Source organism: Podarcis gaigeae, assembly GCF_964106915.1.
Source record: "Podarcis gaigeae genome assembly, chromosome: 5".
Lineage (NCBI taxonomy): Eukaryota > Metazoa > Chordata > Lepidosauria > Squamata > Lacertidae > Podarcis > Podarcis gaigeae.
The window spans coordinates 93,870,835-93,885,370 of NC_139681.1; the positions used below are offsets into that span (position 1 = coordinate 93,870,835).

The 14,536-nt window shown below is 49.2% G+C and overlaps 1 protein-coding gene across 4 annotated transcripts in view; it reads right to left on the reverse strand.

The window, feature by feature from the left end:
- Positions 1–14,536, reverse strand: part of FAM131A (family with sequence similarity 131 member A) — a 61,854-nt gene that overhangs the window by 12,242 nt on the left and 35,076 nt on the right. For all 4 annotated transcript variants that reach the window (XM_083739852.1, XM_083739855.1, XM_083739854.1 and 1 more), the window contains 2 exons: positions 13,192–13,285; positions 4,124–4,306 (listed from right to left, as the gene is read on the reverse strand). In XM_083739852.1, the coding sequence (XP_083595978.1) occupies positions 4,124–4,306; positions 13,192–13,285 (277 nt within the window). The remainder of the gene's footprint in view (positions 1–4,123; positions 4,307–13,191; positions 13,286–14,536) is intronic.

Sequence of the window (14,536 nt, forward strand, 5' to 3'; positions counted from 1 at the left end):
GAAGGACACACAGCAATTCACCACTGATGGAGGCAGAAGTAGGTGACCAGCAGATGCAGAGGAGGAGAAGGCTGCTCTGCATTTAATTCTTGCAGTATTCTAAGCAGGCGCAGCTTGTGGCAAAACTAAGGGAGAAGAACATCTAACTATTGTGAGTGAGAAATAGAGTAAGGTAAAGGTAAAGGACCCCTGGATGGTTGAGTCCGGTCAAAGGCGTCTATGGTGTGCGGCGCTCATCTCGCTTCAGGCTGAGGGAGCCGGCCTTGGCCACAGACAGCTTTCCAGGTCATGTGGCCAGCAGGACTAAACTGCTTCTGGCACATTGGAACACCGTGATGTTCCAGAGTTCATGGAAACACTATTTACCTTCCTGCCACAGCAGTACCTATTTAATCTACTTGCACTGGTATGCTTTTGAACTGCTAGGTTGGCAGGAGCTGGGACAGAGCAATGGGAGCTCACCCCGTCACACAGATTTGAATTGCTGACCTTCTGATCAGTAAGGCCAAGAGGCTCAGTGGTTTAGACCACAGAGCCACCCATGTCCCTGAGGAACAGGAATGCTGGCCACCTTGGCTCTCTGGTAGTATTAATTAGATCAGGATTTCCAAAACATGGATCTCCAGCTGTTTTTGGACTACAACTCCCATCCTCTCCGACCACTGGTCCTGGGAGCTGGAGATAATAGGCGTTGTAGTCCAATAGCAGCTGGAGACCCAAGTTTGGGAATCCCTGAACTAGATGCATGTGGTAGAAGATGTCTATCAGTGGCCACTAGTCACAACACCACCAGGATCAGAGGCACATGAGACTGAACATCAGGGTGGTGGAGAGCGCTATTGTCTTCATCTCTTGCTTGTGGTCTTTCCAGGAGGCATTTGGATGGCCACAGTGGGAAACTGAATATTGGACTAGATGAGCTTTGGGTCTCATCCAGCAGGGCTCTTCCACTGTCAATGACAAAGGCACAGCACAAGACCAGACAGCATGAGTTCCAAGGAAGGAGAGGAGACAGGATGGCTATCTTCAAATATCTCAAGGGCTGTAGCATGGAAGATGGAGCAAGCTTGTGTTCTCCTGCTCTGGAGGGTAGGACCAGAACCAATGGCTTCAAGTTACAAGAAAAGAGATTCCGACTCAACATCAGGAAGAACTTTCTGGCAGTAAGAGCTGTTCGACAGTGGTGGTGGGCTCTCCTTCCTTGGAGATTTTAAAGCAGAGGTTGGATGGCCATCTGTCATGGATGCTTTAGTAGAGGTTCCTGAATTGCAGGGAGCTGGACCACATGACCCTTGGGGTCCCTTCTGTGATTCTAAGAATAAATCACAGCAAAGCCCAGGGTCTAACTAACTTTGAGCATCCCAGTTCGTTTCACCATGCCGCTCTGTAAGCTGGCCAGCTCAAATCCAATTGAAGTGATATGGGTCTGAGTTGGCATCACTCCTCATAGGCCCATTGGCATGCCGACATGACCTGGGCCTGACATGAATGCCCTTGGCTTGACGCGACCCAGGAAAAGTGGTACATTAGCGAAAATGTTCTCTGCGAGCTATTCCTGACCTGTGGCTTTTTACTAGAGATTGCAAGGACCGTTTCACCTTAGAAGATGCTTCCTTGACTCGTCAGCAGCCTTGATTCTTCCTCCATCACTATCCTGCAACCCCTCCTTGGTTCCAGGGTGCATTGGAGTTCACCGGATGACACTGAGGTTCGCGACATGGCTGTTTCTTTCATCTTCAGAGGGAGATATTGAACTTATGGCAAAGGGGTAATTATGCCCATGCTGGCGGCCTCCCAAAAGGACGAGCAAATTCAGGGAGAAGAGCTTCCCCAAGGGTGGTTCTGTGGTCAACCCTCCTCTAGAAAACACGAGCTCCTTCAGAGGCAGGACAGTGGAGCTGAGTTGCTCTGGCAGCAATCTTATCTGTCACTGTTTATCCTACCCCACGCCTGTCTCTCCCTGCCTGTCAGAAAGTGAACAGCTCAGCCCCCAAGGCAGGCCAGGCGCTTGGGTGACAGTCATGTCATGTGACAGTCCTTTTGTTCCCAAAGTCGGGACTTTGTGGGCAGGAAGACGACCGCTCTGTTGTATGGGATGATTACTCTGCTTTGCCAGGCCCTCGAAGGGCAGAGCTCTCAGGGTGAATGGACAGGGGCAGCGGGTGAGAGGGAGCTAATCATTCCCTCTCGCCAGCTCTTTCCCCCTGGTTTCTGGATCCCTTGGGTGACTCAGCTCCTGGCCTTGCATTCGGCTGAGCTCCTACAAGGACACAGCCGGCCTCCGCTACTGGCACAGGAGGTGGCATCAAGGGGGCAGCTGGGATGGCACAGCAGCTGTCGCGCCTAGGGCCAGCACAGCTTGTCGAACGCCAGCCCTGAGGCACCCCTCCCTGTAGCGCCACCAACCCACTTTTAAAACCTTTGCTCCCTGAGAGAGGCTAGCAGAAATGTCCCTACGCATGCATGGAGAAATTGCTTTGAAAATGATCTGGAAAACAGAGGACTGAATTGAGGGTTCTGAGTGGACGGAGGCAGGGTTTTGGTGCACAGTCAGCAGCTTTGCCTGGTGCCAAAATGTGGCGTTATGTATTTCTCTCCAAAGCAGACAGACATTTTGATTGTGCTGTATCCATGGCTCCTGGGGTTTGGCCAACAGAGAAGCAGGAAAATCTCCCGTCCGCAGTGTACAAATTGGCATTTAGGTTGGGCGGAGAAGGACTTGGACAATCAAGCTTACACTGGCCTTTCTCCACTCTCACCCCCTATCCCCTTGTGATTACCTGTTCATCATAATCCTATGTACCAGGGGTGGGGACTGGATCCAGCCAGTGGGCAAGAACCTGCCCTTCCCCCAGCAAATCCATTTTGACCTGAGGTCACTATGGCTTCAGGGAACTCATTTTTTCTTTGGTGAACAGCAAGCTGGGCCACAAAGGAAGAGCCAAGACCAGTCAAGTTGGGCTTGGAGTTAGTGCTGACCAGCTGACAGATGCCAAGTTCAAGCTCTGCTTTCTGCAGGGATTGGCTGGCTACGGAATACAGTCATACCTCGGGTTACAGATGCTTCAGGTTGTGTTTTTTCGGGTTACGGACTGCCGAAACCCGGAAGTACTGGAATGGGTTACTTCCGGGTTTCGGCGGTCGTGCATGCGCAGAAGTGCTAAATTGCGCTTTCTGCATGCCCAGAAGCACCGAATCGCAACCCGCACGTGTGCGGACGCGCCGCTGCAGGTTGCGAACGCTGCAGGTTGCGAACATGCATCCCGCACAGATCACGTACGCAACCCAAGCCTCCACTGTACTCCAACTCAGCCCATCCCAGTGGGCTGAAGTGAGTGCCAATCAACTGACAGTTGATGATGGCAGGCCTCCCTTGCGAGGCATAATCAGGAGTGCACTTTAAGGCTGCAGATTGTGCATTGGAAGTCGTATCTCTGCCTGGCTTCCCCATCACATGTAGTACCACAGAATTGTTTAATTGGAAGGGACCCTGAGGGTCATCTGGCCCAACCCACTGCGATGCAAGGATCACAGCTCTGACAGATGGCTATCCATCCTCTGCTTAAAAAACAAAGGGGAGTCCACAACCTTCTGAGGGAGTCCATTCCACTGTTGAGCAGCTCTTACTGTCAGAAAGTTAAGTTGGAATCTCCTTTCTTGTAACTGGAAGCCATTGGTTCACATCCTACCTTCCGGAGCAGGAGGAAACAATCTTGCTCCATCCTCCATGCGACAGCCCTTGAGATATTTGCAGGTGGCTATCCTGTCTCCTCTCACTCTTGTCTTTTCCAGGCTAAACATACCCAACTCCCTCAACTGTTCCTCATCAGGCTTGGTTTCCAGACCCTTGATTGTCTTGGTCACCCTCCTCTGCACAGTACAGGATAGGTTGCGAGTCCTACCTGCAATTCCCATGGGCCTCTGGTTGACCACTGTCAGAACAAGATGCTGCACAAGACGACCCATTGGCCTGATCCGGCAGGCTCTCTTTATGAGTGTTCCCTGCCCTGCAGCCTCAGGGTAGAAAGGCACATTATTTCTGTGTCCGTACAGCAGATAAATCCCCAATCTGACGCCACACCCCTCGCCACCTACTTTCCCCTCTCTCGCAGACGGTTCCTACCTGCAGCAAACCTGGCCTCCTGCTCTCCTTCGCTGAGGTCCGAATAGGAGTTGAACGTGCTTTCCAGAGCCACCGGCGAGTCCATGGGCTTGCACCAGCCCTTCCACTCGATGAGGTGGGCCACCCTGCCTTGAGCCATGGCCGTGGGCTTGGTCACATGATCCTTCACCACCTGTGAAATACCTGCAATGGAGCAAGCAGGGTTAGAGGGGATGCCCCGGAGCTGCTGAGATGATCCGTAGTTCCACTTTGCGGTGAAACTCTCCATTCTGCAAATGGAGGTGCTGGCACACACCGTGACACACACTCCTTGGGTGGAAGCCAGACCCCGTGACGGAAGAGTTCCCTGATAAGGAACGGCTGAAAGGGCATCCTTATAAAAAGAGCCAACTAGATGTCATGCTCCGTCACATGTTAAATCATCCCAACTATCCCCTCCTGCCCAAAACATGCAGCGATGGCCTTCAGCAGGAAACCCACATTGGGGTGGGTGGGTGTGAGAGAGAGACTTTCTGCTGTCCATCAGGCAATGGCATTTTCCACTTGCCTTGCCCCACCCTCCAGCCCTAGGAGCCTTTCCCGAACAATGGCTTTAGGAACAGCAGAAGCAGCTGCGAAGAGTTCAGGGATTGTTATTATTTCTAAATACAGTGGTACCTCTGGTTGCAAATGGAATCTGTTCCGGAGGCCCGTTCGCAACCTGAAAAGAACGCAACCCACGTCTGTGCACACACGGGTCGTGATTAGCTGCTTCCGCGCGTGCACGTGATGTCATTTTGCACGTCTGTGCATGTGTGAGCACCGAAACCAGGAAGTAACCCTTTCCGGTACTTCTGGGTCGCCGTGGGACGCAACCTGAAGCAAATGTAACATGAGGTATGACTGTAATTTTATAAGTTGTGTGTCTTTGCTTTTCAATATAATTGAACTTTTTTTAAAAATGCAATCATCCACATCAGCCTTCCCCAGACTGGTGCTCTGCAGATGATAGAATCACGGATTGTAGAGTCGAAAGGGACCCCAAGGTTCATCTGCTCTGACCCCCTGCAATGCAGGAAAATGAAGCTGTCCCGTACCAGGATCAAACCTGCAACCTTGGTGTTGTCAACACCACACTCTAACCAGCTGAGCTATCCACCTGGATAAAATTAAGAAGGCACCAACTCCCAGCAGTGTGCTGGCTGGGCTTGATGGGAGTTGTGCATAAGAACTTGCGGAGAGCCAGGGGCCCATGTAGTTCAGCATCCTGTTCTAACAGTGGCCAAGCAGATCCCTGTGGGAATCCTTCATGAAGGGTCTTAGCACAAGAGCCCTTCTGCCTCCTGTGGTTTCTAGCTGCTGGTATTCAGAGGCATGCTGCCTCTGACGGCGGCGGACTATTTTGTCGACCCAAACACCTGGAGGGCAAAAGCTGGTCCAGGCCATGCAGCCTGAAGGGGAACAGCTCAGCCTCCCTCCCTGATCCCTTCATTCTGCTGCGCATGTACCCCAAGCCTCTCTCAGAGCTGCACAATTCAGCCTGAGAAGGATTACAGCCCCTTGCTTAGCAAATCCAAGCCATGAAAATCTGACTTTGAGCTACGCTTTGGAATTTATAGCCTATGCACATCCCTTCTGAAAGTGTTTGCCACTTGGGATGTCACACATTCAGTTCCAGTGACAGCTATCATGTAATAGGTGACAGACGAGCTACAGTTGGCGTATCACCTCCTGGCTTGCCTTCTCCATTGCCGGATAATTATCTTGGGCGTATTTAAGAGGCAGTGATCTGCAATAACTGATTATAGCAGCTTCGCACATCCATTGAGACGTAATGATCGGCGGGATAATGTAACATGAGAACTCCGCTTATTGACAATTCACCGGCTCTTTGTCACGCAACTTGCCCTTGGTTGATTGACGTAAAAAACAGAGAAATCAAGCTATGCAGAGCTGAAACTCTCAGCAACATTTGTAAGGGGTCCCATAACGTTCAGAACTAACTTGGGTGCCCTTATTTGACTGGGAATTGGCCTGTCCTTTTCAGTTCTGAGAGTGGTACAGCCAGCGTGGTATAATGGTTATAGTGCCAGACTAGGACTCTGGGAGAACAGGGTTCAAATCCACGCTTAGCCAAGGAGGCCAGTCACCACCTCTCAGCCTAACCAACCTTACAGGGGTGTTGTGAGAATAAAACAATCAGTGATCAATAGTGGGTCCAACCGTCATGAACAGCGCAGTCTTTAGCATATGTGCCACAGGGATGCAAAGTTCCATACAATGCCCCCAAATTAACTTTTATTATGACGTAAGAGTTAATTTTGCATGCACAGCGCCGCTGAGAATGACAAGTGTCATCATTGAGTCAAGCACAGCTGGTGCAGCGCGTCTTTGGCAAATGAGTGCACAAAGTCGAAAGCCCTTTAGTGAAACAGTAGGTATACATTTCGGTAATACCTAGGTATATATGTATTTTGTTTTTCTAGCTTGATCAGAATTATTTAGTATTTCATAACAGGTAGATAGTTAAGAGCTTAGGCGGCTTCAGCAGCAGGCACCTGGGGCCCCCCAGAATTCGGCGCCCGGGTGCCCCGCACCCCTTGCACCCCCCGAGTAAAGACAGCTATGGTCAAGAAGGCAGTTTCTGTACATGCTGTAGATGGAAGTGAGGGGCAGGTGGGGCTTGTCAATCTGGGAAGGGAGCCCATCTAGGAGAAGGAAAACTCTGACCCTAAGCATCCACTGCCTTGTGGGATATCTTCGGGAGAAGTAAATTTGAATCACACAAATTTGAAGTGGAGTCCCTAAGATGGTTGTGTGGCGCCTTGTATGCCTCCTTCCAGCAACTCCTGTAGCCAAGCTGGTGCCAAACATCTTGCTCTGCTTTCCTTTGGACCACATCAGTGAGGATGAGAGGGGAGTCTTGTCATCTGGGCAGCCCAGGACCTCCACACACACTGGTCAGGCTTGTGGCCTGGGGAGGTCACTTCACTGCTGCTAATGCAGTGGCTTGACTTCACTTTAGGAGGCGCACTCCATTGTCTCTTGAGACACACAGTTGCGAACATCAATGCCACCTTGAGCTCCTTGGATGGAAGTTGGGTTGTAAATTCAGAGGTTCTCAAACTGATCCACAGACCACTGGTGGTCCTCAGGTGTTTCAAGGGCATAGCTGTCAACTTTCAGATTTGAAAATAAGGAATCACCAGCCTCACCTGTCCCAGGGACAGCCTATGGGATATCTAACAATCCGGGATAGCAGTGGAAAGCAGCGGGAATAATGGAATTTCCCGCAAAAAAAGGGAAGGTTGACAGCTATGTTCAAGGGGTCTGCAGAACACCTGATAAGATTGATAAATGGCCCTGGATTTGGGTTTTTTTCTTCTCTGCCAATGAAGATTCTGACTACAGTGGTGCCCCGCAAGACGAAGGCCTCGCAAGACGAAAAACCCGCTAGACGAAAGGGTTTTCCGTTTTGGAGGCGCTTCGCAAAACGAATTTCCCTATGGGCTTGCTTCGCAAGAAGAAAGCCCATAGGGAAATCTCCGGGGACCTCTTTTAAATGCTAGCGGTGGGGAGCAAAGCCTTTCCCCCCCCTCCGGCCTTCAGAAGAGGTCCAGGAAGGCCGGCGGGGGCCGAAAGGCTTTGCTCCCCACCGCCAGCATTTTAAAAGCAGTCCGGGATAGCAGGGAAGCGCTTCCCGCTATCCCGGATGGCTTTGGAAGGCAGGCGGCGGGGGGGGGGAGCAAAGACTTTTGCCCCCCGCCCGCCTTCAGAAGAGGTCCAGGACCTCTTCTGAAGGCCGGTGGGGGGCGAAAGTCTTTGCTCCCCCCTGCCTGCCTTCCGGGAGAGCGGAGAAACGCAGCGCTGCGCCCCGGGACAGCGGATAATTCCTCCACTGTCCCGGGGCGATTTTAAAATGCTGGCGGGCAGCAGCGCTGCCGCCCGCCAGCATTTTAAGATCACCCCAGACAGCGGAGAAGTCCTCCGCTGTCCCGGGGTTTTTAAAATGCTGGTGGGCGGCAGCGAAGGCTTCGCGGGCAGCAGAGCTGCCGCCCGCCAGCATTTTAAGATCACCCCAGACAGCGGAGACTTCTCCGCTCCCGGGGCGATTTTAAAATGCTGGTGGGCGGCAGCAAAGGCTTCGCGGGCAGCAGTGCTGCCGCCCGCCAGCATTTTAAAATCGCCCCGGGAGCGGAGAAGTCTCCGCTGTCTGGGGTGATCTTAAAATGCTGGCGGGCGGCAGCGCTGCTGCCCGCGAAGCCTTCGCTGCCGCCCACCAACATTTTAAAAACCCCGGGACATCCGCTGTCTGGGGTGATCTTAAAATGCTGGCGGGCGGCAGCGCTGCTGCCCGCCAGCATTTTAAGACCGCCCCGGGAAGGCAGGCGGGGGGGAGCAAAGACTTTCGCCCCCCACCGGCCTTCAGAAGAGGTCGGGGGACAGACTGTCCCCGGACCTGGTCTGAAGGCGGTTTCCATAGGAACGCATTAATTGATTTTTAATGCATTCCTATGGGAAACCGTGCTTCGCAAGACGAAAAACTCGCAAGACGAAAAGACTTGCGGAACGAATTAATTTCGTCTTGCGAGGCACCACTGTATTTTGCCCAAATACACCACTAAGGTCCTGGGCATAGGGCCTGTGATATTCATAATAGGATACTTGTGGAGTGTACTAATTTTTCCATAAACTCTACTAGTTAGAGGCCTATCTCCGAAACTCAAGGCCCACAGTTTTCATAAAGTAGCCCTGGTTTTGAGGTTGCTGTCACCATTGAAGAGAAGATGTTTATTAAGTGGTCTGCACAGCCCCTAGGAAAGCGCTTTGAGAAATAATGGCCTAATGTGTTTGGAATGATTTGATTTGGTGTTTTTCAAACTGTGTTCTATGAAATCCTAGGCTTTCTCAGAAGCCTATCAAGAGCCCAGAAGCTCAATAATGGTGGGCAAGATGCCCAAAAGGCCATTACAGATGTTCCACTGCAATGTTCGCACATGGGAGAGTATGGGCGCATTGTAGGAGGCCTCTCAAATGGGGGGGGGGCAAACAGGTAGGCCTAACACCTCTGTTTATCCTCCAGTATTAACTAGTTATTCAGTATTAACTGAAATTAGACCATGTTCCAGAATGCTAAAAAGAAGAAGAAGAAGGTACAGGGACTCTGGAGTCTTGGCAGATGAATCCACCCATGGCAAACCAATCTATGCAGAAAGGGTTTCCTGGGGGGTCAGAAGATGGGTGGTACAATTTTAAGAAAATTTGCATTCTTAGTAAAAACAATGACAGTATCATTAAAGTGCCAATGTGCCTCTGGGCTGTCTTCAAGGCAGGAAAATAACTGTCGGGGGAAATCATGCAGCCAAAAGCAGACTCCGGAAAAATGAAGGGAGCTAGGAAGGCAGCCATTTTGAATGTGTTGCCGCAAAAACAAGGAAAAATCTCCTGCGGCAACCTTAAGGGTAACAAATTGATGGTGGCCCATGTGTTTGTGGCCTTGCTTGACATAGGACCATTGACAAGTAGGTTATTGCAAAACAAAAGAGGAAATGCATTACCAAATAAAATAGAATGTAGATTTGTATAGCTTCATGACATTGATTCAAACAGAAATGCAATGCATCTACCATCGTGGGGAAGAAGGTGGCCATGTGAGCTGTTTGCATGCTCAGTAAGTCTCGCTGCTTCACATTCTTTCTTTTTGCCCGTCAAATTGAGGACTGTACCATGTAAGGTAATATATAGGTAAAAGGGTAAAGGGACCCCTGACCATTAGGTCCAGTCATGACCGAGTCTCGGGTTGCGGCGCTCATCTCGCTTTACTGGCCGAGGGAGCCGGCACACAGCTTCCGGGTCATGTGGCCAGCATGACTAAGCCGCTTCTGGCGAACCAGAGCAGAGCATGGAAACGCCGTTTACCTTCCCACCAGAGCGGTACCTATTTATCTACTTGCACTTTGACGTGCTTTCGAATTGCTAGGTTGGCAGGAGCAGGGACTGAGCAACGGGAGCTCACTCTGTTGCGGGGATTCGAACCGCCAACCTTGTGATCGGCAAGTCCTAGGCTCTGTGGTTTAACGCCCAGCGCCACTCGCGTCAAGGTAAGATATATGACCATCCAATAGACAAGGGAGACAAACAGAGAACTCCTCCTGCCTTGAGGAAGTACCTGCAGGAGAGCAGGGTGGGAGGAGTGGAAGAATCTCACTCCTTATCTCATGGGTCTCTTGACGTGTGTCTGCCTGCAGAGGCCTTCCATGGCCCACCCCCCTGCTGAAACTTGGCTTGAAATAAACTTTCTTTAGCCCATAGAAGTCTCTTTTCAAGACAAATTGTGGCACAGAGTCATTTCAAGGAGGGGTGTACAGCCAAGGAGTTGCAACTACAACGTACATTTCACCATGGAGGCCAGCAATTATATTGGCAACATTCCCTCCAATCCAGTACAGACTTAATTTTGGATCTAATCTGCATATTACTATGGTGAGATAAGGGAGCTTTTCATTCTAATTATTGCATAGGGCTTCTGCCCACGTTAACTTCTAAAATAACCCAAGGGAGCCATGCTGGAGGAGAAAAATAAATAAAGAATAAAAAAATTTCCCCTCTAGGCACGGGGCTGGCGCGGGGGAAGCCCGAGCTTCCCCCGACCCCAGCCCCCAGAACAGCCTGCTATCCGCAAGGCTAGGGAGCCACGCCGGTCTCCCCAGGCTTGCGGACAGCTGTGCGAACTGGGCGTGCTCTTTAGCGCGCCCGAGGCTTCGGAATGCAGGCAGCTCTGCATGACCCTCCGGAGGCCGGCGCGGCTTCGCGCCGGGCTCTGGAGGGTTGCCCAGAGATTCCTGAAGCCTGGAGAGCAAGAGCCTCTCGCTCGCCAGGCTTCAGCGAAAGCCTGTATTCGCCCCATAGGACGCACACACATTTCCCCTTCATTTTTGGAGGGGAAAAAGTGTGTCCTATAGCGCGAAAAATACGGTAAGTGTTCTGGTTTTTGAACATTTTTCGGAAGCTGACCATCCGATGTGCCTGTCGGCTATTGTTTCTGGGGCGCCTGCACCAATCAGAAGCTGCGCCTTGGTTTTCGAACATTTCGGAAGTAAATGAGCTTCCGGAATGGATTAAGTTCGACACTTTAGTTTTTGCTATTTATTTTGTATTTTTGTTTTCGAGGCTTTTTCAGTTAATTTGTTTTTGTGAATGTGTGGAACCCAGTTCAGCTACTGATTGATTGATTGATTGATTGATTGATTGATTGATTCTGTGACTGCGGAAATAGATAGAAGCCCCCCATCCAAACAATGACTATCACCAGTGCAGGTAAGTAAAAAATAATAATTTTAATTTTTATCATCTACAATACTGTCTTATTTATTATATAGTACAGTGCATTGATTATTGCTTTCATTTTATGGATCAATGGTCTTGTTAGAGAGGAAAATTCATGTTAAATTGCTGTTTTAGGGGTTGTTTTTAAAAGCCTGGAAAGGATGAATCCATTTTGCATTACTTTCTATGGGAAAGCACACCTTAGTTTTGGAACGCTTTGGTTTCGGAACGGACTTCCAGAACAGATTAAGTTTGAGAACCAAGGTACCACTGTATTTGAAAGCCAAAGGGCTGGGACTTTCTTACTCACAAGCCAGAAGAGAGTTTTAATTCAAGGTTGTACTGGCTGTCCAATTCTTGAAAGCAGTGAATCATAGAATCATAGAATCATAGAGTTGGAAGAGACCACAAGGGCCATCGAGTCCAACCCCCTGCCAAGCAGGAAACACCATCAGAGCACTCCTGACATATGGTTGTCAAGCCTCTGCTTAAAGACCTCCAAAGAAGGAGACTCCACCACACTCCTTGGCAACAAATTCCACTGTCGAACAGCTCTTACTGTCAAGGAAGTTCTTCCTAATGTTTAGGTGGAATCTTTTTTCTTGTAGTTTGGATCCATTGCTCCGTGTCCGCTTCTCTGGAGCAGCAGAAAACAACCTTTCTCCCTCCTCTATGTGACATCCTTTTATATATTTGAACATGGCTATCATATCACCCCTTAACCTCCTCTTCTCCAGGCTAAACATGCCCAGCTCCCTTAGCCGTTCCTCATAAGGTATCGTTTCCAGGCCTTTGACCATTTTGGTTGCCCTCCTCTGGACACGTTCCAGTTTGTCAGTGTCCTTCTTGAACTGTGGTGCCCAGAACTGGACACAGTACTCCAGGTGAGGTCTGACCAGAGCAGAACACAGTGGCACTATTACTTCCCTTGATCTAGATGCTATACTCCTATTGATGCAGCCCAGAATTGCATTGGCTTTTTTAGCTGCCGCGTCACACTGTTGGCTCATGTCAAGTTTGTGGTCAACCAAGACTCCTCAATCCTTTTCACATGTACTGCTCTCAAGCCAGGTGTCACCCATCTTGTATTTGTGCCTCTCATTTTTTTTGCCCAAGTGAAGGGGAGCAGGGGGCAGCAAATTCCCTCCAGAACCCCAAATGATTGCAACTGAGACTTTGGCAGTGTACACAACATATATTTAAAACTCTTCGCCCCACCCCAAGAATCCTGGGAACGCTAATCTGTTAAAGGTGCTGGGAACTGTACACTACAGTTTCCAGGATTCTCTGGGAATGAAATGTGCTTTAAATGTACGGTGTGTATCCACAGTATGTCTCTATTTTCAAGTAGGATTCAATCACAAGCTGTCAAATTCAGTTTTGCACACCTATAGTGGATTGGAACATCTTGCACTAAAAATCCACTCCCCCCCCCCCAAAAAAATAGTCTTTTTGCAGTGACAGTGAAATACTCTTTAAAGCATAGGATTGCGCTTGCTTAGTCATCTAATCTCCCTGTAAACAAATCAGGATGGGTGCTCAATAAACAAGACACCTGGAAGCAGCCAATCAAGTAGGAAAGTCAAGCCAGTAGGATTAAATGAGTTTTACGCTTGCCTTATTGTTGCTTGGATGCTGCTAGTTGCTTTGAGCTTCCACTGGGAAAGAAATACAGAGCGGACAGTGACTGAAATGAGGCCCACTGTTGTTGTTTTCCCCCAAAATGGAGACACTCTCATCAAACTCCATTCCTAGCCGCTTACCGTGCAATGAGGACCGGGCGAGGGCCGCGATTTCTTGGATGGTGAGTGCTCGCCGGGACTTGGGTAACATTTCGACAGTGTCTTCAACATTTACCTTCAAGAGAAAAGGACAGTGAGGTCAGAGGTTGCCTCAAAGAGGGCTCAGACAGATGTCTAGTTGTAGGGGGGGGGGGTGTGTGTGTGTGTGTGACACCCTCCCTGTGTGTCTGTGTATAGCGTGGTTCGTTCTTCCATAGAGCTGAAGGAGGATATTCTACGGAATTCAAACTGTTATACAATAAAATGCAATGTGTAAAAAAATAAAAGCAGCAATAAAAATACAGTTAAATATCATGCAGCATCTAGCTCAGTGCATTGCAATTTGCAGCAAAATCAATGGCAGGCAGAAAAACCATTAAGTGGCCTGGCAAGACCACCAGGAATTTCAGGCTGGTCTGCAGAGAGGGGTAGTTTGAGAACCACTGGAATAAGCCTCACCAACAACTCTGGAAAAAAAACTTCTGGTACCTGGGTGGGCCTTGGGGGTGAAGCCAGAATACTCTGGGGGCGGGGTCGTTTTTTTTAAAGAAAGGTAAAGGATCCCTGGACGGTTAAGTTCAGTCAAAGGTGACTATGGGGTTGTGGTGCTCATCTCACTTTCAGGCTGAGGGAGCTGGCGTTTGTTATGTGGCCAGCAGGACTTAACCACTTCTGGTGCAACAGAACACCATGATGGAAACACCATTTACCTTCCCGCCACAGCGGTACCTATTTATCTACTTGCACTGGTGTGCTTTTTGAATTACTAGGTTGGCAGAAGCTGGGACAGAGCAACAGGAGCTCACCCCATCATGGGGATTTGATTTTTTTTATATATAAAATTTTTATTGGGTTTTTACATTTTATAAAGACACACACACACAAAAAGACAAAGACAACACATATACAATTTCATACCCTTACTTTCTTTACCCTCTTTCCTTGGCTTCTCCCCACCCCCTCTTCATACATCCCAATTCCAATAATTATTTCAGCAAGTTCTTGTCTATTATCTTAAACATATTGTTATTATTTTTAAAACTTAACTCTTTTTACTTATAAACATTTAACTTTTCCATTTCCAATTCTCTTATAAACATTAAATCCTTTTTCTAAGCTCGACCTAACTTCCCTTCCACGAATTTCTCCCTTTATTATATTAATTATAGGTCACATTGGCCAAATACAAAAGTCATAAAATTTTGAAATTCTATTCTCCCCTCCCTCCCTACCCCGGTTTCCATCCCTTCCCAAGCAAATGTCCAAAAACAGTTCCTAGCCCGGATTCCTCACATCCGAGGCCTTCAATTCTCTGTCAGTCTCTCTC